This window comes from Thunnus albacares, chromosome 6, assembly GCF_914725855.1.
Source record: "Thunnus albacares chromosome 6, fThuAlb1.1, whole genome shotgun sequence".
Lineage (NCBI taxonomy): Eukaryota > Metazoa > Chordata > Actinopteri > Scombriformes > Scombridae > Thunnus > Thunnus albacares.
The window spans coordinates 26,582,827-26,607,261 of NC_058111.1; the positions used below are offsets into that span (position 1 = coordinate 26,582,827).

The window sequence follows — 24,435 nt, forward strand, 5'->3', positions numbered from 1 at the left end:
CAGCATTAAGGGCCAAAGTTTTACAGGTTGATGCAATTGGACGCTTTCAGCAAAAAGCCTCATGTTAAGTTAATTAAATCTTTAATACAAATTAGTACAGAGTGCCAAACATCTTTAAGTGCATTATTTTCTGCCCCTTTAGTTCTCCAACCAGGCATTAAATCAGCAGCAGCAAGTAAAATGTATTTTCCGTTGTTCACCCTATTGATTTAATAATCACTGGAAACTTTTTTATGTACCCTTTATGCCTGAATTAAAGGTTTAAATTGTTTTCATTAGCCTACTTTGATAGCTTGTTTGGTCTTTTACTATATTAATTATTAACAATTAAATCATAATGATTTTCTCATAAATCTACTGTTGCAACAGCAGCCCAAACATCTTTGAACCTATCCTTTAATGTCATACAAGCCAAGACGATGACGTTGAAGGATAGGTTCACAATTTTTCAACCTGTCTTAAAACAACAGTCGGATGCCCAGATGACCACTGAAAGAGGTCTTACTTACTGTTATCAATCATTCCTCCTGTTCATACTGGCTATTAAAAGATCCCCTTCAAATGTGCTTTCAGTGTAAGTGATGGAGACCAAAATCCACAGTGTGTTCACACAGTGATAGTGTGCAGAAATGCATTTAAAGGTTTATCTGAAGCTTATATGAGGCTTCAGCAGTCTGAGTTAGTCATATCAAGTGGATATCTGCCACATTTAGTCTTTTTAGCATCAAATTCCCTTCAAACACACACATGCAAATAAAACAAACAACAGTCCACACACTTAACACTTGTCAAGTAATTTAATGTCTTTGTATTCCATCTCTCTCTCTAAATCTGTCATCTTCAAAATAAAAAAAACAAACAAAAAAGACAAACTCGTGTTCGTACCACACACAGTGTTGCTTAAAACAGCAACTGACATATTCACATACTAAACCTTCACAGGTAAAAATGACAATGTTACTATAAAACCGCATAAAAAAACAAAACACAGAAGGAATTCCACACAATTTTAAAAACTGTTTGGTAGAAAAAGTGGCAAGAACTGCAGGCTATTGATACTGATGCTAATACATGGAGTGCTCAATATGGGGCCATACACACTGACTGCTGTGTAGGAGACTATGATAAGACAAATGAATTATAAGCTTTAGTAAAAATACATAAAATGTGCTGCACTAAATTATACCTGTGGGCTTCTCTATCCAGTGTCCTGAGGACATCAAAGGACCATCAGACTGATGAAAGTTGTTTATAATATACACTGACTTCTTCTTTAATTATTTTGATGGCTATTATTTGTACTTAGACACAATTTGGTAAGAAATGATTTGCCCCTGTGTTGTAATAACAGACTCCAGCACTCCTTTTGGATGGTCCAAACACCCTTTTCAGTTCTAATAGAGACAATGATAGTCCCGATCTAAAACAATCCAAATGCAACCAATGAGAGAGGTCATATGTCCAATCAATTTGGACACAGGGTCTAACTGACCCTTTAGCTGCTTTGTGGTATTTCAGCATCAGCTTTTAGGATATCCAGCAACACCTCAGTGCTTTTGATAAAGATGGTCCAGTCCTGCCCTGTGAGATAAACAGCATACTGACAGGTACAGATAAAAGACAAGTCTAATATATGCAATACATCCTCCTTCTGCTCTGGTCCACTCTTCATCTCTACACACAAACGACTTTGGCGCCTTCTTGACATTCTTGTTGGGGATGTTTCCTTCATTTTTCTATGGATGTTCATCTGAGCTGGAGGAGCTGGGCAGGAGAACACACTCCTGTCTTCTGCCCCTTTTCCGCCTCCTGTTTGCGATTCGCAGCCTCCTGCGGATAACATCTGAACGACAGGTGTGCACAAAAAACATTAATCGAACTTTACTGAAATTAGATGGATAGTTTGGGCATAGGCTGAGGAATAACTGATTAACAGGAACTTAAATTAACAAATGGATCAGTATGAGAATCTGAACACTGATGAAGGTCAGGGTGATCCCTGTAAAGGAAGGTTAGAGGTCAGGGTCTGTAACTTTAGCAGAGTGGGCTCCTATGTGTGTATTTTAGCTCTCTGGTCTAATTGATCTCTGCGTGTTCCACCTACCTGCCACGCTGTCGTAGTCCTGCCGCGGGTCACGCCAGTACAGACTGGGCGTGGTCCTCCAGTGGCGGTACAGGCGCGTGTGAAGCACCGACAGCGTCAGGAGAACCAGCAGGAAGCCCAGTGCCGCCGCCGCCCACACCGCCTCGTCCGTCCTGGGTGTCCTCGGCAACCCTTTGCTCATTACCGCGGCTCGGCCCTCGGCCCCTGAGCCCTTGGTGCATTCGCAGTGTTCGCCTGCTTTGCAGCCGTCGCAGTCGTGGGTGTTAGGCAGGTAACTGGCTGGCTGTTGGTTTTGGTGATGTTGGGACAGAGGCTCGGATTGGCCGGTCTTGTCGTTTATATGGTGAGAGTGTGTACCACTGTGTGCGTGCTTATGTTCCACCTCTCTCTCTTTTACATCTACTACTTCATTATCCTTCATCTTTCCTTTCGCTCCGACGTCTTTATCGGAGTTTTTCTCTTTCATGCTGCGTTTAGTAGAATCTTTGTCTCTCTGTTTGGTGGAGTCTGTACCTTTGTCTTTAGAGCTGAGGGTCAGGGCTTCAGGCCTGGCAGTATGGTTTTGCTCACTGTGCTGAGCTTTTGAGGGGTTTTGGTATTTGAGGTCAGTGTGTGCAGGACTGGGCTGCAGGGCCGTCTGCAGTGTTACCCTGTGTTTCTGAGACTCAAAGGCCCCGACTCCTAAAGAATCAGGTTTAAGTGTAGCCTCTGATATATTAGATCCTAAAGGAGTTGTGGGCCAGGGTGTAAGGCTCTGACTTTGATTTTGGATCTTAGACTGAGCTGGAGCTTCGCTTGGATTTGGTGGATCTGAGAGAGTGGTGTTCCCTGGAGGAGAATCTGCTGATGATGCGTGCGTGCTGTTGTAGTTCTGGGAGTTCCCCGTCCCGTTGGTGATGGTTTTGTTGGTCTGGTTGGTCAAAAAACTGGAGACCTGTGTTGTGGTGTCTTCTTTCATGTTCTCATTTGCAACGTTCACTTGATTTTGTCTGATGGCAGCTCTTCTTTGCCTCCTTTTGACATGCTTTTTCAGTTGATTCATTTTTTCGTCCTTCACGGTGGAATCTAGTTCTACCTCCATCGCTCCGTTGGGCAGAGAAGAGACGGTACGCTCACAGCACTGCCTCAAAGACTCCTGGGGATTAGGAGAAACGGCTACTTAGAAACATCTACAGGACTACTACTGAAATAACTCTTCTCTGCTGCTTTAATTATAGTGCAAGTAACGTTTCTGAGAAATCAGCACCATGTGAACTAAATCAGCACAATTGAACAGCTCAAACCTTAATTTTTGTTGAGTGCTCTTCTGGATGTGCGCGTTGCTGTCGATGCTGCTCTGCTGACCACGTCAGCAGCAGGTCGTACTTCTTACTCTGGCTCGCACCGCCGAATGGATTTCTTGTGGTTGTTGTGGTCTCCAGCCAATCACAGACGTCTGAAGAGGCAACAGTGGACAGCTCCAAAGTGCGACCCCAAGACACCAAGGCTATTGGCTGAACACAGAGCAAACAGTGAATATAATGCCACTCTCTTTTTTCCACTGGCTGAAATCCACCTTCAATATCACAGTATGCTAACACACTATAATTGCCCTAAAAGGTCCTGTCTATAACAAGAAAATAACAAAGATGAGCAGGATCCTCCAGAAACATAAAGATAGAGAGGAAGCATACTGGAACTACTGACTTCATTTATGCAATACAGTGTTTCCCCTAGAATTTTTTTCAGGCCTGGTGGTACGCACCAAAAAATAGATGACTTAAGAAGCTGCATTTATTGCATAAAAATAAGCTTGAGCTTCCTCCCCCTTTCTGCCCACTCTCACTTCTCCCACTTCTGTCACTCTTCCTTCTTCCCCATATGTATTTTTGCTTGTCTCCAGAGTTTTGGAGAAAAACTTTAATATATTTGGTTATATTTGTCCCCTGTGTTAGAGCTTTTTCTCTTTAGGTGGCGCCAATAGCTAACCTGCATCCCATACGCTCTTACTCTGCAGTAATTTAAAGGCACTCCGACAGCAGTGGCACTCACATCATGTCAAGAGTTTCCCGGGCAACAACACAGAGGTCGACTCATGTTTCAGAACAGTGCTGCACAGAGGCTCCCAAATGCAAATGATTACTGATTTTCCGAATGAATGGATATTTGGCGTTATTTTTGGCATTAAAGAAAAGTTTTTTTGGCTTGGTGGTGCCAAACACTGCAATAAATGGAGAAAAGTAGATCCAAAAACAAAAAATTGAGAATCTGTTATTTCTTCTTAACATTACTCTTGAGTATTTCCAATGGCTAATTTATGTTGTTATACAAAACTGTAATTCTGCTTTTATGATCATTAACAGTTGAACTGGATTACGTAGCATCAAAGCACGCTACTGACAATACCTGTTATATAATAGAACAGAAATATTGATAAGAACGGAGAGGTTGATGGTTGCAGTAACAAAGTGTTTCTACTTGCAAGACAACATAACTGATTTAAATATCTAGAACACCTTAATCAAGGCTGTTAAAGCCTAAAAGGTGGATTAGCAGATACCTGATAGGCCTGGCTTTGCTTAGTCAATACCTAAAAACCTCCAATTGTGCAACAGCGGGATTATGTTACATCTTGAATTGTTTGGCCCTGCTCAAGTATTAAAGCAACAAAGAGCATGTAATCAAAGTTTGCAAAGAAAATATTTCAACAAGTGAACTGAAAACACAGCTTTAAAAGAGTAAGAAAGTACTGAGATTCCACTGTCCCTCACTGCCATTGATGGGTTACAAAACAGAGAGGAAGTGTTTGTCCTACCATGTGTTTATTGAGCTGTGGATGTGAGGTAATGATGTATTCTGGCAGACAGGAGCGAGCCAGCGCAGACAGGAGGAGGCGCTCATGGAGAGGAGCACAGGGATGGTAGAGCAAAACAGTAGCTCCATGCTGGAAAATACACAAAAACACAAGCACACATGTGACAGTCATTATCCCCATTTTCTGCTAAAAAAAAAAAAAAAAAAACCCTAAACAAAACAAAAACATCACCACAGGGTTTCCACCAGTTTTGTGAAACTTTATGACATTCAGTAGCTACAACTGAGTGTCTCCATGATGTAAATATGATATCTATTATATTCCTGCTGTTGTTAAAAAATGTTTTTCAGCTGACAAAGATTCCAAAGGGGAAAACTTCTGCTTTCCTCTCTGGAGAAAAACAGCTGAGAAACACCGACTAATGTGTTAAAAGAACTGTGATATACAGTATATTCTGGTGTACAATGGCCCATTAATAAGAATCCCTGATATGCCATTACTGTTTGTTAAATCCTTGATAATCCTTGTTTGTTTGTTAAATCCTTGAAAATCCATATCCAGTGGCAGCCCTGAAGCCAAGGGTCTAAACAGGGAGTATGTGAGTTCTGGAAGATTCCTTGTATTGTTCATTTAAATTTAAAGACTTTGGTTGTACCTCAATTCTGCAGTTTGATGCATTTCTGGGTAAAACATTTCCCTGTCCTGGGAAATAATGAAGGACAGACTGTTCAGAATTGGGGTAATGGGGAAAGTACAGACTCAGAATAATTGGTTATTCTAAGAAAACATAAAAATTGTGACATGTTGCCTCTTGTGTCTCTTTCAATGTTGTAAAGTTGCAGGTTTTACATGAGGTAAAGGCTACAGAAGGAGATTGTAAAAAAAAATTGGTTGGAGATACTTGGATGCCTTTTCATGTGGCACAAATTAAAATCAATCAGCTATAAATCATTGAAGGTGAAATTGTTGTACATTATGATAGAGGGACTTAGATGTATAAGTGTGTTCCTTTTCTACAGCAACAGCCATATTATATGTGTCAAGCTGTCTGAATGCTGAATGTACATGCGGGTACTGTATGTGAGTACTGTCTACAGTAAGTCTTGCATAACGCCGGAACAACGGGTTCACAAAAAAGCAACCATGTTGTTTTTCACCGATGCTGTGAACACTAATGTTGACTTCTTAGTTGACTGTAGTGAGCAGATATAGTGATTATATTGTGATGAGTGAGGAGATGGAGGCAGAAGCAGCACAGCAAGAGACGTCTGATGTTGTGACTTACATGCAAGTTATTGAGCCACCGTTGAGGAGGACAGTACAAGTACTCTCCACTCTCTGCCCTTACTGGTCTGTACGCTCCACTACAACACACACACATACAAATACAGACACACAACATAATAAGAAGACATCTGTCAATGACTTATTGCAGCACAGAGACCAAAATTAGATATTTTTGTGGGTTTTTTAATAAGTCTATCCACACAGTCTTACCTGTTGGGAATGGTGTGGCTGTAGGAGATAGGTTTATCCATGCAGATTGGCCTGGCTGGCTGCAGGGACAAGAATTCAGATAAGAGTTTATCACCATATATTTGGATTGGTTTTATAAACCCAAGACAAATACCAAGTCAGCAGCTGTTCAGTGTTCACTGAGTTGTTGTTGGCAACAACTACATAACAAGGAAGATATTTTAGTTAACTCAAACTGAACCTGCAACGGATACATTTCATTATTTCAGCATCATAGAGGTGTTCAGTTTATTTCCTGCATTGAGTTAAAATTTGTGAACTTTGAATTAGGATTTGTCACTGAGTGTAATCCTGCTGTGTTCTGATTTAAATAAAAAGCCAGGTCATGTTACTGTTGGAGGGTCAAAGGTTGGGGAAGATTGGACAGAGATAGCAGTTGCTCTCATAAAGCGCGTGCTTAGGTGTTTACTCACCTCAGGATCATACACTGTGTCAATACTGGGAAGTCTCTGTAGATAAAAGCAGAGAGTGAACACTGGTTAAACAACTGAGAGAGCAACCTAAAAAAAAAAATACTTGATCATTGCCAATGTGTGTCAGTCTGTGAGGGGATCACAAGCGAACCAAGTAGTTTGTAGAAGTTGAGTTACTCTATTGGGCAGAGTCAGATGTACAAGGTTTTCCACAACATTTACTTTCCTATGATTGTTTAAACTTCCTGGTACCCAGTGTATTATAGCACACTCCACCCATATGAGAGAGTGAGTCACTGAGGATAATATGTAACACAGATGATGATGATGAGGTCTGCTGCTGTATCCATGGTTACCTGAGTAGACTCTGGCCACATAAAGACTGGACAGTCCCAATAAACAGCATCCGCACGCAGCAGGTCCCTGTCCAGTGAGAGCTGAAACACACACACACGTATAAACTTATATTCATAAAGTACAAAGTCTCTCTCCTTCTCTCTCTCACACACACACACACACACACACACACACACACACACACACACAGACAGACAGACACAGACACACACAAGCGGACATGATATTTTGACTTACTTTTCCATTGTCACAGCCTGGCCCCGGAGACTCTGAGACACCGCACCGACCCAAACTGACCCACAGCGCGGCCAGTACAGTCACTGTCAGCGGCGGGGGGGATGTCGTTTGGCTCGGCATGATGACGACCAGTCAGTCATTCAAGGTGTGAAAAGACCAACATTTAGCTAGTTATCATGACTTCCCTCGGGTGCTCTAGCTACAGAGTCACTGACAAAGAACTGACCTTTCATAAAGCCAAAACACTATTTTCCTTTCCATAACAGAGCAGGAGTGGCGAGACATGCAAATGTCGGTTAAAAAGGTAACCGTCACACCCCGCAGACAGTCCGGTTTCTTCTTTGAGGTAACTTAAGCTAACCTTAGCTAACTGTTCTACATTATAACGTTAAACTAAAGATTGAAAATCTTCCAATTATCACGCAGAAAATATATTACAAAGTGTCCTCTCAACATTACTTCGCTATGCAACGTTTGATAAACTGCGGACAAGCAGTCGACATTATTGAAAGATACCGTTTCCCCTAGGATCTTCAAAATAAGGCCATTGTATCATAACTTCATTAACTAGATTATGAAGTTGAAACTTCATAAACTAACTAGATCTTCTTCTATGTATCTATATAGAATGAGTCAGCTAAGTATTTTACACCCTATAGTTCAGTGTACTCCGGTGTTGTTTTCTCTTTTGAATTAAGCTAGTGATGTTCATACTTTTATTTAGAAAGCAAATTGCTTTTCCGGAGTTCCGCTGGCTCTCTTGTGATCTCAGTTAACTTTACAAGCTGTAGAACTACGGAAGCGGGAAGGGAACAAACTATAGACGTTTGACCTATGTGGTCCATGGTTTTAACCCTGAATATCCTCTGGGAGGCGACAAAACAGTAGTCTATTTAAATCAGTGTTCATGATTCATGATGCGTGTGTTCTTGTTTATTTGATTACTACAAACTAATGGAAAAAGGAAAAAGTTTCCTATCTGCGACTTAGTTCAAACTCAGTAATGCGCTGCTCCAAACTAAGGACAAACAAGTTTTGTGCGGTAGGTATCACGGATAAATCTCTTAATAATAATTAATTCGTGCGTACAAAATTGTAATGGTACCATCTGTGGTGGAAGAGGTATTCAGATCCTTTGCTTAAGTAAAATTACTAATACAGTAGTGTAAAAATACTCCATTACAAGTAAAAGTCCTGCATGAAAAATCCTACTTAAGTAAAAGTAACTTAACTATTATCAACTTGATGTAGTTAAAGTATTGCAGTAAAAGTAGTGGTTTGGTCCCTCTGACTGATATATTTTTATATATGACATCATTAGATTATTAATATTGAAGCATCAGTGTTAGAGCAGCATGTTACTGTTGTAGCTGCCGGAGGTGGAGCTAGTTTGAACTACTTTATATACAGTTAGCTAGTTTAGTGCAGTGGTTCCCAACCTAGGGTCACCAGATAAATCTGAGGGATCGTTACATGATTAATGGGAGAGAAGAAAAACAAAGTTTTGAAACACAAATCTGTTTTCAGTTTTTAGACTTTTTCTCTAATCTTTGATTTTTGGTGAAATATTGGATCATTTGAACATTTATTGAAATGAAACCATGTGAGAAGTCTAGAGGGAAAAATCACTATTTGGTGGAGCTGTTAACAACTCACAGACATCTGAAATGTGACCCAACTACACACTGCTTTTTGTAAGACGTCAAAAGCCAAAAAGGTTGGAAACCACTGGTTTCATCTTTAACAATGTGTTGTATTTTAAAAAGTTGTCATATTATCCATTGTGTCAAATCTTCATCTGAAAAGTAAACAAAGCTGTCAAATAAATGTAGTGGAGTAGAAAGTACAATATTTCTCTCTGAAATGTAGTGGAGTGGAAGTATAAAATAGCATCAAATGGAAATATTCAAGTAAAGTACAAATACCTCAAAATTCTACTTAAGTACAGTACTTGAGTAGATGCACTTAGTTACTTTCCACCACTGGGTACTACAGACCTGTTTCCATAGTAAAACTTACTTCCTGGTTTTGTCCTGGGGCAGATAGTGTGAATAGCTACTATCCTCTCACCACAGGCATTGAAACAGGCCTTACCTGTTAGCACAGGTAAACCTGCCAGTCTACAACAGCCAGGTTAACACCTGGTGTTGCTTTCAAAATAAAAGAAACTCTATAAAAATAGTCTGCCAAATAAAAAATGCAGGCCTACAATCTGCCAGTTGTTGTGCACACAGATGGTACATATGAATGAAAACATCGGACTTGGTACATAAAATATATATTGGGTTGATTTTTTTTTTGCAATGCTAAATAAAATATTTCATAGTGGGTTTTATTTTGAAACTTTTGAGGAGAAGTCTCTTTTAATTTGGCACAATCCCTGTTTCCCCCTCCCATATCACTCTCTCCACACACACACACCTTGTCATAAAACTGTACGGGTGAGTCTGTCAGAGGAGACCTAGGTCCCTGGACAGAGGAGAAGTCTGGACCTAAATGGAGTCCACCCTCCACAAAGGTTTGCTTTCTTTTTGGCTATGATTTATTCAGCAGTTTGCTTTGTTTATAGTTTGATGAAATTTTGGCTTGTTTCTCTTTTAATAGAGAGACAGTAGTTGTTTCAGGAAGGAAACATTACTGTTTTATATACTGATATAGCCTATTTACACAAAGCAGACCCCTTCTGCTGTTAGAGGTGTGGCACTTTGCTGAATTATTGTAATAGTTAAGCAATTCATTGGATTTATGGCAAAGGGCAGCAGATAGTCCTCAATTTGCAGGAACCATTTTATTGATTTAGGCCCTTATGTTTGATATTTAGTCCTCTATTTGAAACTGGCACTCCATTTAAGGAAGTGAAAGAATAAGGAAGTGCCATCATTCCCTCTGCTGTTATGGTACAACCAGCATCATAGAAACAGGTTGCTAACCCTCTGTGAAATTTGCATATTCTGATGGTTCATTAGCTAGGTCTTTCTAAGGATTTTAAATCTAAAGAGAGGTAGGTATTGGTGCCTGTCTTCAGAACATCTCTAATCCTGTCAACCTGAACTGTGTAGCTCCAGGTGGAGCTGCAGGTGTGGTGCACCCAGTAGCAGCCCCTCAGGGTGGTTTGCAGCCCCTTGCTGAGGTGGCAGAGCCTGCCAACCTGGGAAAGGTGGAGGGAGACAAGAGTCAACCTGGACACCCAGCAGGAGCAGGACATGGACAGGTGAGTAAGGGACACGTTCAAAGCACACAGAATAATCTTTTGCAACAAGGTGAAGAGCAGAGACCCATAATACTTTATAACCAGATATTCATGATACATACAAAAATACTCCTGCAGTTGCAAAATCATTATTTGCATTAAAGTAAAGAACATTAAGTGTTACTGTAATGCATATCAGCTCTGTTTGTGTGTATTCATTCCCACCAGATGTTCTAAAGATTTTGAGGGACACCGTAAATAATGTTGATTTTGTATTTTTGTCTTTCCCAAGGAGCTGTACTCACTTGACAGCTCTCCGTCCTCCTCGGACAGTGAGGATGAAGGTATCGGCAAGAAAGAGAAGAAGAAGAAGAAGCTGAAGAAGAAGAAGAAGAAGAAGGTATGTGTTTTAATCTTATCTTCAACACTAACCAACTACTAATCACTACTAACCTGAACAGCAAAGTGCCTAAATACAAATATTAACAAAACAGTTACTGTCAGCTTAAAGGGAAATAATGTCTTCGCTGTAACAAGAGAATCTTAAATGGCTTGAAGTTTGTTATGGAGTTAAACTAATTTCTTGATTGACACTTGATTCTGCTTTTACTGTACTATTATTGAGCACAGTCGCCGCATGTCTAGTAAAATATCACACCTTATTAGATGGTCAGTCAATCCTGTGGCTTCAAGCGGGTGTTGCCCTGATTAGAAACTACACTCAGAGAGTTGCACAGTCCTCACCTCTGACAGAGGAAGGAAGTGCTGCACCAAGCAACAGCCAGTCAAACAGGAGAGGACTAGGAATGAAATGATCACTTTCTCAATAGGTTCGAGTGGCTCACGGCATAGCTGTGATGGGCGTGTGTGTGCCTCCGTGTGTCTTCTCGGTAAAATGGTTTCTCATATAATTCCCTTTGTGTGTCGCCGAGGGCTTAGAACGCCCCTCCCTTCTGCTGCCAGCCACACTCCTCTCTCTAAGCGGCTGTGACATAGCCCTATTCCAGTGTGTTAATGGTGACTCATTCATTTAGACTCGTTTATCACTTTCGCCAACAAAGGAGGGTATAAATAAATCTGTCCAAAGTGTACACAATGTTGAGCAATAACTTCCCTAACCTCTTTCTCAACAGGATTCCAGCTCATCATCCTCATCATCCTCTTCTTCATCCTCCTCTTCCTCCTCCTCTTCCTCCTCTTCTTCCTCCAGTAGCTCTTCAGACAGTGACAGTGAGGTAAGTCTAGTTATGGCATAGGTTACGCAATTACATACCTGTCAACACCAAAGAGCTCAGAAGTCATATTTTTTTCAGCTGAAGCCAAAATATCTCAAAGGAGTGAAAGAGAGTGTAAATCTGATGGTGTTACAGTTTTGTTTATGTTAATCCTTGAGAAATCTTTCCCGCGGCGGTGCTAAATTAAGTCCTTGGCCAAAAGCACAAACAGTTTCACATCAGCTCATAGGGGACTGATAGTCCTCTCCAACTATGTCGCTGCCTCAAGTGAGGATATAAGAGTTTGTCAGAGCTGACAATACAGTATGTTAGGAGAATATTTAGGGTGGGATTTCTTTCAAATTGAATGAAATCTAAAAACTGAGTATTCATTATAGTCTTTTGGCAAGTCGGGGATAAGCTCGTCAACTCTCCACCAAGTCTGCAACATCAACAAGAGCACACAAATACCAAATGGGGCATGCACCACTTTCACCTTTTTGCCTAGCTTAGTAAGGTTCCGCTTCAAGTAGCTGCAATCACATGATGACTTGATGTCTTACTCATTTTCTGAAGGCGTGGGCTGAAAATCAGGAGGTGCGGGGAAAGGCAAGCGGCTCAGCTGTTGCAAGCTTTTAAGACAAAAGACTAAAAGAAAAGAAAAAAATCAGTTCAAAGAAACCTCAGAGCTGAGTTTTTACCCACTGGTTCTCTTCTGATAGGAGTGATTGGTTGTAAAGTATTAAGGTGAAAAAAATCATAAGATCAGAGCCTTTGAAAGTAGGAGTCCATTACACTGCCGTGCGATTCAGCCTGAGTACTAGGCGGAGGCACATGTAGATCTGATAGCAGGAGATATCTGACAGGAGAGGAACACACCCAGTCATATGCTTGACATGCCTGTTGTGTCAACCACAGCAAGTCATGACACTACACTCAGATGTGATTTTTGTAGCTGTTTTGGGGAGAATGGGAACGCCTCAGAAATATGTATGTGCAGGTATGGGGGTGTGTGCGTGCTTACATGCATCGTTACACAGCAGTAGTAGTGTATGGCCATGCAGCCAGTTTGTGTGTATTATGCACAGTCTGTGCATGTCATTTGCTGCGTGTTGGTTTTGGCTTCTTGGTCACAGTGGGTGTGGATGTTTGTTATCTAAACGCGGAGAAGATAGACAATTCTTCATGTATAACTAGTGGGTGACACCCAACTATGACTGTATCATGATTTTTTATTAAGCAAATATAAATCAATTCATCAACAAGCTTCACAAACAAGCACACACACACATTATAGTACAACAATAAAAAAAACAACACTAAAACACAACCTATAGTTATGACAGAATCAACATTCCCTTGCAGGATGACAAGAAGAAGAAGAAGAAGAAGAAGAAGAAAAAGGAAGAGGAGAAGGAGTACATCTGGGACAATGTCATCATATCTCAGTCTGGTAAGTGAAATACAGAATTTCCCCTTTGCAACGTTCTGCAACATAGTTTTATGTATTCAGATGACTGCTTATATCAAGTCTCATGAGATGAATGTGTGTCTCAGCTCTGTGTATTCTCTTTTACAAAAGCATGCGTTGCATATCACAGTCCCGCCCCAAGTGACTTTGTTTGCAAGTATGCTTGTATTGCAAAAACTTGAAAAAGCGTTTCTAAGGTTGTTTGCAAGAAACTGAAGAACTTCATCTTGTCTGCTTTTGTTTCACTTAGAATATTATTCTCCATCTTCTCCTTAGAGAACTCTGCAAGTGTAATTCAATAGCCAGTTAATGTACAGTCTGAATAGTTGCGGTCTGTATTTGAGAGTGAGGCCAATTTTGACATTTAAAGTCGATATCTTGCTGAAGGGCACTTTGGCAGAATGGAGTTGAAACCTCCAGTTCATCCAGATCTTTCAGATTCACTCATGTCTTCATCATAATGGACTGACAATTGAAGTATATGGTGACACAGAGAAGAGAAGGCCACTAAATGGGTTGCCAGTCAAATTGCAGCAGTTGTAATCTGCACATATTTCCAATATTTATAAAGCCCTGTGTTTGGCTGTATTCATCGGTAAAGTCAGCAGAATTACCATGAACAATAATCTGCAGCATTTGTTGTCAATACATGCAATTCATACTTGTGTGTTACATTTGAATGCATTTAATGTTTTCAGGTACCGAAGGCCAAATGGAAGAGCCGTCTGGAGAGGGACAGAGTTTGAGCCAGGTGAGAGTGAAGTCGAATGCTGTGGCTGTTGAACTTACGATCGGGGCCATGTTTGAAATAAATTTCACTTCAATGTGTTATACCTCGGATTTGCTAATGTCTGTAATCCATAAAGAATCATATCATATCACATTACATAATTTCTCTCCTCTTCTTGCATTTTTCATTTTACCAGCCTCAGGGTCTTGACTCATCAGATGAGGACGATGACAAGAAGAAAGAGAAAAAGAAGAAGAAGAAGAAGGACAAGAAGAAGAAGAAGAAGAAAAAGAAGATGAAGAAGAAGAAGAAGAAGAAGGTATTTCAACTTTGCCTATAATGCAGCAGATTATACAACAATAAATAACTGTCTTAAAGGATCAGCACATGTCATTAAACCATACATGTAATGAAAACAATAAAACATAAAACACTCATCTGTTACTGAACATTTACTGTACGTCCTCTACTTCCCAGGATTCCTGTTCTTCCTCATCTGATAGTTCATCCTCTGACAGTGAAGATGAAAAGAAGAAGAAGAAGAAGAAGAAAAAGAAGAAGGTATGATTAAAAAATCTGTTTATTTAATACTATGTAGTTACAATATTGTGAATATCTTGGGTGTCATCTGTTTGGTTTGACTGTTCCCTGTTTAAATGTAAATGGCCAAAAGTGTTGATTGTATTGTTTCTTTTTCTTTCACAGGACTCCAGCTCCTCTTCCTCAGATAGCTCTTCTTCATCTTCTTCTGACAGCGATGATGACAAGAAGAAAAAGAAAAAGAAGAAGAAGGACAAGAAGAAGAAGAAAAAGAAAGACAAGAAAAAGGTAAAACAATGAAGATGTTCTGTCATTTGTCCAAAGCAGCCTGTTATTTACTATGTACATTAAGACTGGGAGGCTTCTGCAGAACACTAATATGTAATTTGTACATTTTCACTAAAGATAAAAACATTTTTTATTGACACAGGATTCCAGCTCTTCATCTTCATCATCATCATCATCATCATCTTCTGACAGTGACGAAGATAAAAAGAAAAAGAAGAAGAAGAAGGATAAGAAAAAGAAGAAGAAGAAGAAGGATGAGAAAAAGGTAAAAAAATTCCCCTCCTTGTTTTTTTAAAAAGCCTAAGGCCTCTAAATTATGTAGTAGGTTTTCAGGTCGGGGGTGAGGCTCTTCATCATGTGACCCTCTCAAGGTATTCCACTTATTGTAGGAATGCTGAGTCAAGTTTCTTTGTTCTCTGCCTGCAGGTGGCTTAGTTTGTATTATGTTATGCAAAAAATATGATGCAAAAAATATGAACAATATGAGGCAGAAACTCTCCATTTCTTCATTCACAACTGTAGAGAAGCTTGTTTTTGTTGTGCTTTTAATAAAGAACAAAGCAGATTTGTGAATAGTGCACACCTCCTGAGAAAATGTGTAGCTCTTGTGCCTGTCAGGACCTGTAAGAGGATGGAAAGATCTTTCCACATGCCTGTATGTGTGTGTGTGTGTGTGTGTGTGTGTGTGTGTGTGTGTGTGTGCATTTATTGTATACAGGTTTGTGTGGAGATTTGTAGGGGAAATAAAAGATGACTGTGTTTGTGCTTTTTCACAGGATGAGGAGCCGGAGGAGATCAGCAGTGGTGCTGCTCTTTCAGCAGCTGGTGAGTGTTTCCACTTTTTGGTGATTGAAAGAGACTGAATTACAAATGACATCGTCAAAACCAAACCTGTTCACGAGGTTGATGTAGTATCGCTTGGATTTCTCCTTTTCTGCAGATGGTGAGATTGCAGGATCAAGTGCTGATGGAGAAAAAAAGAAAGCTAAAGATGCCGACAAGGTGAAATACTCAGACACACACTTTTTGCATGTCGCACATATATATGCAACAAATGCACAGATAAATCATTGCTTTCTTTTGTCGTAACAACAGAGCAAAGCAGAGGTGTTCCATGACGGTCTGGAGGAAGGCCACTTAAGTGATGATGAGGGAGAAGGAGGGGAGGAGAAGGACAAGAAGAAGAAGTTGAAGAAGAAGAAAAAGGTGATCACCATGTGTACGCAGTGATAAAAAGAGAATGTCTCTAAACAAAATTTACTGCATAATGCTGCATAATGGTTGGTAATGGCTGTGTTACAGAATAGTCCAAATTCACCGTGACTTTTTTTTACTCCCTTTTTTTTCTCAGCAGGATTCTTGCTCATGTTCAGATAGTGATGATGACAAAAAAGACAAGAAGAAGAAAAAGAAGAAGAAGGAAAAGGTATACAGACAGACTATGTGTACATCATGATGATAGTGAAAAGAGTGCTGTACATACAATATGTATGTTGACATTTTTATATTGCACATTAAATTTAGTATATTAGTATAAAACAGATACAAAAAATGTGCTTCTGTGTGCAGTTTTGGGTGATTTGAAAACTGAATTACTCATAGGTGTAAATATCTCTAACTCAAGTGGGATGTTTGTAGATATCAATGTGGATATTTGTGTTTGATTTGATCTATAGGACTCCTCCAGCTCCTCCTCTTCATCATCCTCTGATAGCTCCTCCTCAGACAGTGAAGATGAGAAGAAGAAAAAGAAGAAGAAGAAAAAGAAGAAGAAGAAGATGAAGAAGAAGGATAAGGTTTGTCTTCTTCTGTATGTTCCTTTTTTGTATGTTTGGTTGTGTATTGTGTTAATACGTTGTTCTCGTCTTTCTGTCTTTACAGGATTCCAGCTCTTCCTCCTCCTCCTCCTCATCCTCCTCCTCCTCTTCCTCATCTGATAGTGAAGATGACAAGAAGAAGAAAAAGAAGAAGAAAAAGAAGAAGAAGAAGAAGACGAAGAAGAAGGATAAGGTTTGTCTTCCTCTATATAATCCTAATTTTTGTATGTGTCCTTTTTTTGGTTGGTTCATTTGTGTTTTGTGTTAATATTACACTGTTCTCATCTCTTTACAGGATTCCAGCTCTTCCTCCTCTTCCTCCTCCTCCTCCTCATCTGATAGTGAAGATGACAAGAAGAAAAAGAAGAAGAAGAAGAAGCAGAAGAAGAAGAAGAAGAAGGTGAAAAATAAAACATTGTTTTAACATGCTGTTGAGTAAACATGGTTCACTTTCCACTGTTCTATGATGGTATTGTTTTAGAGGATTAATGCCCCTGAAGGTCATAAAGATTCCTGTTGGTTTCTGTGACTGACTGACTGATGTCTTTTCTAGAAGCCCTGCTCCTCTGATGATAGCTCCTCTTCTAGTGATGATGACAAGGTGAGATGACACACGCATGAATATAATATATATGAATATATATAATACTTCAGATGTTTACAAAATCAACAAATACAGTGAATGCACAATTTTATCATGAGTCCATGTGTTTTTTTTATTTAGAAAAAGAAGAAAAAGAAAGATAAGAAAAAGAAGAAGAAGAAGGATAAGAAGAAGAAGAAAAAGAAGGTGAGACAAAGCTTAAATATGAGGTCCCTTCATTGTTTTACATGTCAGGATTTTACCTCCTGAAAATCAACAAATATGTTCCAGAAAGGTTTCAAAACACAAACTCCAAAATGCTGAAACATGTGGAACATGAAAATAAAACAGCCTGACAACTCTTTCAATGTGAAATTTCTTGGAAAAACTTACTGTTGTTGATCTTCAGTAAATGTCTGAATATGTAGAGCGAAACAACTGAATCACAATGTCAGCATGCACGAGGTGGTGTGATGAGCAAACGAGCACAACAGTATCTATAACATTAACGTTACTATGGTGTAATTACTACTGTATAAGTTAAATATGACATGTTATCTTTTTTCTGTCCAGGATTCTTCTTCTTCTGACTCCTCCAGTGATTCTTCTTGTGATGATGATAAGAAGAAGAAAAAGAAGAAGAAAAAGGACAAGAAGAAGAAGAAAAAGAAAGACAAGAAGAAGGTAAAGCAATTGTAAAGCAGCCTCCTGCTTCTTAATATTTGTTAGTGCCAATTCCTATGTATATTCAGATGGGATGTCTCTTCATGAAAAAAAACAGCAATACACTAACAAAATGTATTTATTTACATCTAAGGATTCAGATTCTTCTAGCAGTGATGATGACAAGAAGAAGAAAAAGAAGAAGAAAGACAAGAAGAAGAAAAAGAAGAAGGACAAAAAGAAGGTAATTCAGTAGGTGTATAGTGCTCATCTTTTGTTTTACAAAAAGAGAGATGATCAACTGTTGTATGCTTTGTATTTGATCAGGACTCAAGCTCCAGTTCATCAAGTTCATCTGATAGCTCCAGTGACAGCGACAAGGAAAACAAAAAGGATAAGAAAGACAAGAAGAAGAAGAAGAAAAAGGTAAATTAAACAAAATGGAAATATCATCAGATTATGTTTCATATACTGTAAGTGACTGAATCTTACTGGTTCCCTGCTCCTCAGGGTTCGGGCTCATCTGGAAGTGAAACTGACAAGAAGAAGAAGAAGCAGACTGTGAGTTTGCTTTAAATTTAAATTATATACGACATATAAGCTGTTATTCGTTCTTGGCTCAGGCTATATTTGCTGTATCCTTCATGTGGGGTGGTGGTGTTGATTTCATTCCAGGGAAGCCCTGATGGTGAGGAAAGCGGTGAGCCAAAAATGCAGGTTTCAGGCTCAGGCGGTAGCGAACTTTCAGCATCCGGTGGCAGCAGCTCCAAGCCTGGTGGCGCTCCCTTTGCACCACTTCCCTCTAAGCCCCTCCTGAACCTGGATTCTCAGAGTTCTTCAGCTGTCTCTAAGCCTGTCACGAAGCCGGATCCTCTGAGTCCTTCAGCTGTCTCTAAGCCTGTCCTGAAGCCGGATCCTCTAAGTTCTTCGGCTGTCTCTAAGCCTGTCCTGAAGCCGGATCCTCTGAGTTCTTCGGCTGTCTCCAGGCACTCTTATTCTGGCTCCTCACTGAATATGGTAGACAGGATTCGCAGACCTCCCAGCCCCATGGAGTCCTTGATTGGGAACCCAAGGAGATACGGAGACGGAAGCACCCGTTCCACTTCCAACCTCACCTCTAGTGATCTACTAAGAGGCCCCAAGCCTTATCAATGATGAGATGTCATAGATCTAAATAGATGTTACTGATTTAAAAAAAACAAAAAAAACATGGCTTACATGAAATTGGAGGAAGTTGAAATGCATGCAATCTAAAGATGAATCTTCTCTAATGATGAATCTTAGAGCTCTGATGAGGAAAATATGACCACTCATATAAAATAAAATGAGATGTTTTTGTTGTGTTTTCTTGTGGAATACAGAGGTTACTAGGTAAAGATGCATTGTGACATGATGAGAGGGATAATCGTATCCTGAAAAATGATAATATTATAATTTTTTAAATGGTAAGAAAGAAAAAGCACATCTGTGGAGGAAATGTCAATTCACATGAAATAATTCAAGACTTGCTTTGAAGAATAAAACAATACGATTTTATTTCGTTTGCTGTGTCTGTTATTATTATTATTATTATTATTAGAGGTAGTATTAGTTGTAGTATGAAGTAGTCTTTTTTATAATTTTGTGTAAATTTACATTGATGGCAGCAGGTTTATTATTACTTTCATAATACAGTTGGGGCTTTACTGAAAAGGTCCAACACATCTTTTCACACCTAGAAAGGCAGAGGATTAATGCTTGTGTGTACTCAAAACAAAATATGGAGCAAGGTCTCTCTGAACCAGCAAAGAAGAATGAGAAGTCACAATCCTGATGTCATTATTGAGTTAAATATAATATATGTGTATATATGGTGGTGAAGGAAGTATCCAGATCCTTTTCGTGAGTGAAAGTAGAAATACTGAAATATAAAAATACTCTGTCCTGTAAACTATCTAAAGTAGAAGTAGCTACTCATAATTCAGAACAATGGACCCTGTGATTGTTACACTATCATATATTACTGGATTATTATTGCTGATGCTGTAAGTAAATGGAGCTAAATTTAACTAGCCTATTTTATATACTGTTGGGTAGTTTTGAGCAGTGGGAAATGTTCTACAAAAATAAACTCATGTTATGTGTGTAAAATCTTCATCTGTAAAAGTTAAAAAGTATAAAGGAAACACTCATGTAAAGTGCAAGTATCTCAACTGTGTACTTCCACCACTGAATATAAAATCTTGAAAAAATAGTATAAGAACATTTAGCAAACAATAACTGACAAAAGCTTATAACTCAGAAGTCAATAATGTGTCAACTGCCTTTAAAAACTCCTAAAGTTCCTAAAGCCAATAACTTTTCTAACTCTTCATATATACTCTTGTGTGGAAGCTGTAACATATCATCCACTGTCAAAAACAACTGCTTAGTGGGTTTATGTTGTTGATGTGTTGTGCTGAAGCATCTGAATGAAGAATCAACTACATTTTATCATGTTTGCCACACATATTATTTTGAGAAAAATGGAGGCCGTTCTGCTTTATTATAAAGTAAAATATGAACCCTCACCTGTCACTTTGCTACAGCCCCTTACACACGTTTTACACAAATAACTATTGACGCAGTATCAATAATAGTATTTGCATTTCTTATTTGTGTTGGTCTGTAACGTTCATACAATTCTTAACTCTGATACTGAACATACACGTGAATAATAAATGTATTAATAAACTGGAGCTGTGGTTGGAGGTGTGGTCAGGTTAGATCACGTGGTTTAGGTGTTGCCATCTCATGTTTCTTCCTGTTTGTGAAAAAAGCAGCCTGTCAATCTCTGCGGTCACTTGTTTGGACAGGCGCACAGCCAAGACCGACGATGTCTTTCGATCTCTCATCAGGTAGGCTTTGGTTTAATTAGTGAGTATTATACATTAATCCCGTAAGTGTGAGTCGACGTGGGTCGGCTGATTTATGTAGTAAACATGTTTCCAAATAGCGAGCAACAGGCTTTTTAGAGGGAAGTTTTACACTTGGCAGCTTAATTATTCAAATATATGCACAAGAAAAACAGTGACAAATTGCATCAGTGTAAACAGACCCAGCAAGGTGTATTTACTTGATATATTGCAGTGTTAAGACGTTTCTTTTCTTGGTGAAAGTAATTCAGATTTTTATATCACTTTTCTTCTAAGCCTGCTCACCATCTGTCTCTTTTGCTTGCTTGCAGCTTTGGGTAAAGATGAAGATGCAGTGAAGAAGGAGGAAGCTCATAAGGATGAGTTTAATTGGCCATGGAGCAAGGACAAGGATAAGGTAGGGAGGCTTTGCACTGTTTGTGTGCGTTGTAACAAATATGCTAAGAGCTTTTCCAGCTACTGAGAAATAGAATTTAGAAAAGTGTGTTTTTTTATATATAAATCTATGCTTTTAGCTGCTTTTTGGCAGTGACACTAGTGGGTCTCGCCAGGGCACATTACTGGAAGGGGATATTGAAAAGTTGCTTCTCTGGTAAATTTACTGCATCTGAACTTTTTTGCCTTTTTTTTTTTTTTAGGACGGTAAGGACAAGTCCGGCAGTAAGGACAAGTCTCACAGTCACGAGAAGTCTGACAAGAAGGACAAGTCTGACAGTAAGCATAAGTCTGGCAGTAAGAACAAGTCAGATGAGCACAAAGAGCATAAGAAGAAGAAGGACAAGAAGAATAAGGAAAAGAAGGATGGACATAAATCAAGCAGCTCATCCTCATCTTCATCCTCCAGCAGTGATGAGGTATTGTTGCAGTTGAGAAATAGAAATATTTTATTTGATATAAAACAGTTTTACTCTAGTGAACAAGTACACCCAGGGACTGACCTCTATCACTGCTCACTGCTCAGTGTGTAAAAATGTTCCAACATTCCTCTGTTTGTAGTTCACAATACATTTAACAGCAAAATGCAATAAAATGCAGCTCAACAGGTAACACCCCAGTCACACCCCGTTTCAAAGGTTACTTATCACGGGCTCGTTGCTCGTCACCCAGTGCGTGTGGAAGATCCAAAACAGGTCTTACCAGCAGTGCCAGTTGTAATCAGCTGCGACACACCCACCTGTGTACAAGCTGTCTTCATTCATACGCTCACTACTCCTCTTTTGTTGTCAGGTGACCATCTTCCTTATCTGCAGATTTATTTTTATCTTGTTAGTCTGCAGCCAATCTGTGAGCAACTTTTGCTCTTATCACTTTTAGGCTACATTGCTTTCATTTTGGTGCAGTTTTGTTAGTCACATTGGAATGAATAATAGGTTTTCCATGCAAATGACTGAAGCAAAAGAGGAAAGAACCCAGCCCAGGGTGGGAGAGGAGAGAAACAGGTCAGATAAGAGTCATATAAGAGCTGTTCTGTCTAATTGCCTCCCCAGAAGTGAACACAGACCTGTCATAGCCTGACTCGACTCTGTAATATTCCTGCTCCAAAAATGAATGTCATCTTGGTGTTTATGTTGCTGCCAGAAAGATTCATACATTCATGACAGGAGCTGTGGCCCTCAAGAAGTTCTTTAATAAATCATGTTTTCTTTCTGCAGTAACAGCATTGTCCTTTTTGTCATTTCAGAACTGATGCTTCCTTGGGGGACCGGCCTGCTCTGTTAGTCTCTTATGATCTTGTGTATTGACATATTGAGTGTGTGTTGTTGATTGTGCAATGGTACCAACCTTCTTTCTCATCCTTGCACTTACGTCACTGTAACATGTTAGTCTTGTTTAAATAAATCTGCTACTTCCTAGAAGTAAATGTTACTGAAAACAAGCAAAATGCCTGACGGATTTCTTCTTTCTTCTTCCATGAAGTTCTTCTGTCAAGTAAAGTGTTTTCTTCACCACAAGATGGCAGTGTTTTCTATTTTTAAGGACAATCAAAGTTTGAAGTTCAAGTAGACAATGAAAGTTTTATTTTCAAGATTTATAGGTAAGAATACAAAAAAATATACACAACAATTTATTGTAAATGAGACATTTGCAAGTATTTTGGACACAAGTACAAGTTTTGTTGCAAAATAAAAATGGATTTTCTGTCGAGAAAGATGAATATATGAAAGGACCTCATTGTATGGATACTGTTCAGAACTCAGAGCATTGACCCTCAGTGAGTGTAATGACTGCTTGATTTCACTTTAAGTTACTCTTCTCAGCAGGCACTAGTGGATCTGAGTTTGACTTATTCAAAATCAACAATAAATATCCTTAGGGAAAAAATTAAGCCGCTTAAAAAATGATCCAACAACTCAAAGAACACATGATGCAGCACTAAAAAGAGAAAAAAGGATCATCCGTTTACCTGACATCAATATTCAAGTTATCGTGAACTCCAGCCAGGACTGTCAGTAGAAGAGAATTACAACATTTAACATTGAGGATCTCCTTCAGGTCTTTTGAATCTTTTATAGGGGGTGCAGAAAAAGAAAAATGGAGCAGTTTCAGAGAAGAATCAATAATAAATCAAGCATGCATCTTTCTGGGGGCTGCTGAAGAGACCCAGTGTAACCCATCCATCATGGTCAAACCTGTGTTTTATTTAACCTAAGGGAGTATTGAAGGGGAACATGAGTAGATGGTGTAAAAGAACATTTTCTTGATGCATTGATCTGGTCGAGGTACATGTACGAGGTTTAATTTGTGCAAAAAAAAAGTAATCTTTTTTTCAGAACAGCATATATTATTGATGTTATTCCTTTTTAAAATATTTTCTCACTGCTGGACATCATTGTGACTTTGTACATTGCTTCTGTTTGATTTAGTGTAGCAGCAGTCACTTGACTTGGCACATCACGCGTGTCATTTGCATTTGTCTGTAGCTACTGGGAAATGAATACAACAGTCAGCATTTTGCTGACTGTTGTATTTTGATCACTGATTCATTGTTTAATACAGCAATAATAACTCTATTTATATAGCACCTTTCATACAAGAAATGCAGCTCAAAGTGCTTTACAACAAAAGAAAGTACATGCACCAAGTGCTTTACGTGAAAACATAAAAGCAAAGTCATTAAATCATTTTTGAAGCAAAAATGACAAAGATTTTCTGGTTCCAGCTTCTCAAATATGAGGATATACAACTTTTTCTTTTTGCTTTATGTGATAGTAAACTTATTTTTAAGGATTTGGACGGTTCACTCAAAATAAAACATGCAATTTCAAGATCACTTCAATGTCACTTTTGGCTTTAGGAAACTGTGATGGGCTTTTTTCTTTGTTTTCTGACATTTTACAAACCAATCAATTAACCAGTTAATCGAAACACTAATCAGCAGATTCATTGATAATAAAAATTGCTGCCCTAACTGAACCTCATACATAAAAGATGAATCAAACGTAGCTACTGTATATGCAAAGACAAGATAATGACAAAGATTTAAAAAAAAATAGCATCATATGCTACAAAATCACTTTAAGAAAAGTATGCATCAGTGCATTTTTGACAAACAGAATGTCATACATACATGTAGCATCCCAGTAATCATGCTGTAAATCATCTC

General features: G+C 39.0%; 4 protein-coding genes across 4 annotated transcripts; 3 read left to right on the top strand and 1 right to left on the bottom strand.

Annotated features, from left to right (window-relative positions):
- Positions 1 to 778: 778 nt before the first annotated feature.
- Positions 779 to 8,673, bottom strand: tp53i13 (tumor protein p53 inducible protein 13). Its single transcript, XM_044354936.1, has 9 exons — positions 7,442 to 8,673; positions 7,204 to 7,284; positions 6,848 to 6,883; positions 6,396 to 6,454; positions 6,184 to 6,262; positions 4,899 to 5,027; positions 3,388 to 3,597; positions 2,105 to 3,239; positions 779 to 1,843 (listed from the first exon to the last, which is right to left on the bottom strand). Exons 1-9 carry the CDS (start codon positions 7,559 to 7,561, stop codon positions 1,737 to 1,739), a joined length of 1,956 nt encoding a protein of 651 aa, XP_044210871.1. The 5' UTR covers positions 7,562 to 8,673; the 3' UTR covers positions 779 to 1,736.
- A 699-nt stretch (positions 8,674 to 9,372) lies between these two features.
- On the top strand, positions 9,373 to 17,030 carry LOC122983480 (suppressor protein SRP40-like). Its single transcript, XM_044353213.1, has 15 exons — positions 9,373 to 9,959; positions 10,501 to 10,652; positions 10,924 to 11,031; positions 11,765 to 11,866; positions 13,211 to 13,298; positions 14,015 to 14,067; positions 14,243 to 14,365; positions 14,524 to 14,607; positions 14,752 to 14,800; positions 15,493 to 15,497; positions 15,651 to 15,699; positions 15,815 to 15,876; positions 16,226 to 16,300; positions 16,551 to 16,602; positions 16,987 to 17,030. Exons 1-15 carry the CDS (start codon positions 9,938 to 9,940, stop codon positions 17,028 to 17,030), a joined length of 1,068 nt encoding a protein of 355 aa, XP_044209148.1. The 5' UTR covers positions 9,373 to 9,937.
- Positions 17,031 to 17,444: 414 nt separating this feature from the next.
- LOC122984089 (microtubule-associated protein RP/EB family member 1-like) lies at positions 17,445 to 19,473 on the top strand. Its single transcript, XM_044354395.1, has 6 exons — positions 17,445 to 17,481; positions 17,848 to 17,958; positions 18,092 to 18,181; positions 18,265 to 18,363; positions 18,448 to 18,498; positions 18,613 to 19,473. Exon 6 carries the CDS (start codon positions 18,649 to 18,651, stop codon positions 19,090 to 19,092), a length of 444 nt encoding a protein of 147 aa, XP_044210330.1. The 5' UTR covers positions 17,445 to 17,481; positions 17,848 to 17,958; positions 18,092 to 18,181; positions 18,265 to 18,363; positions 18,448 to 18,498; positions 18,613 to 18,648; the 3' UTR covers positions 19,093 to 19,473.
- A 1,229-nt stretch (positions 19,474 to 20,702) lies between these two features.
- Positions 20,703 to 22,707, top strand: LOC122984081 (protein PXR1-like). Its single transcript, XM_044354386.1, has 4 exons — positions 20,703 to 20,813; positions 21,143 to 21,228; positions 21,470 to 21,685; positions 22,513 to 22,707. Exons 1-4 carry the CDS (start codon positions 20,792 to 20,794, stop codon positions 22,516 to 22,518), a joined length of 330 nt encoding a protein of 109 aa, XP_044210321.1. The 5' UTR covers positions 20,703 to 20,791; the 3' UTR covers positions 22,519 to 22,707.
- Positions 22,708 to 24,435: the final 1,728 nt, after the last annotated feature.

Coding starts and splice junctions, on each gene's coding strand:
- tp53i13 (XM_044354936.1), bottom strand. CDS start 7,561: ATGCCGAGCCAAACGACATCCCCCCCGCCGCTGACAGTGACTGTACTG. Junction 6,263..6,395: donor AGCCACACCATTCCCAACAG/GTAAGACTGTGT, acceptor TGTGTGTTGTAG/TGGAGCGTACAGACCAGTAA. Junction 1,844..2,104: donor GGACTACGACAGCGTGGCAG/GTAGGTGGAACA, acceptor CCTGTCGTTCAG/ATGTTATCCGCAGGAGGCTG.
- LOC122983480 (XM_044353213.1), top strand. CDS start 9,938: ATGGAGTCCACCCTCCACAAAG. Junction 13,299..14,014: donor TGTCATCATATCTCAGTCTG/GTAAGTGAAATA, acceptor TAATGTTTTCAG/GTACCGAAGGCCAAATGGAA. Junction 14,068..14,242: donor AGGGACAGAGTTTGAGCCAG/GTGAGAGTGAAG, acceptor TCATTTTACCAG/CCTCAGGGTCTTGACTCATC.
- LOC122984089 (XM_044354395.1), top strand. CDS start 18,649: ATGCAGGTTTCAGGCTCAGGCGGTAGCGAACTTTCAGCATCCGGTGGC.
- LOC122984081 (XM_044354386.1), top strand. CDS start 20,792: ATGTCTTTCGATCTCTCATCAG. Junction 20,814..21,142: donor GTCTTTCGATCTCTCATCAG/GTAGGCTTTGGT, acceptor GCTTGCTTGCAG/CTTTGGGTAAAGATGAAGAT. Junction 21,229..21,469: donor GGAGCAAGGACAAGGATAAG/GTAGGGAGGCTT, acceptor TTTTTTTTTTAG/GACGGTAAGGACAAGTCCGG.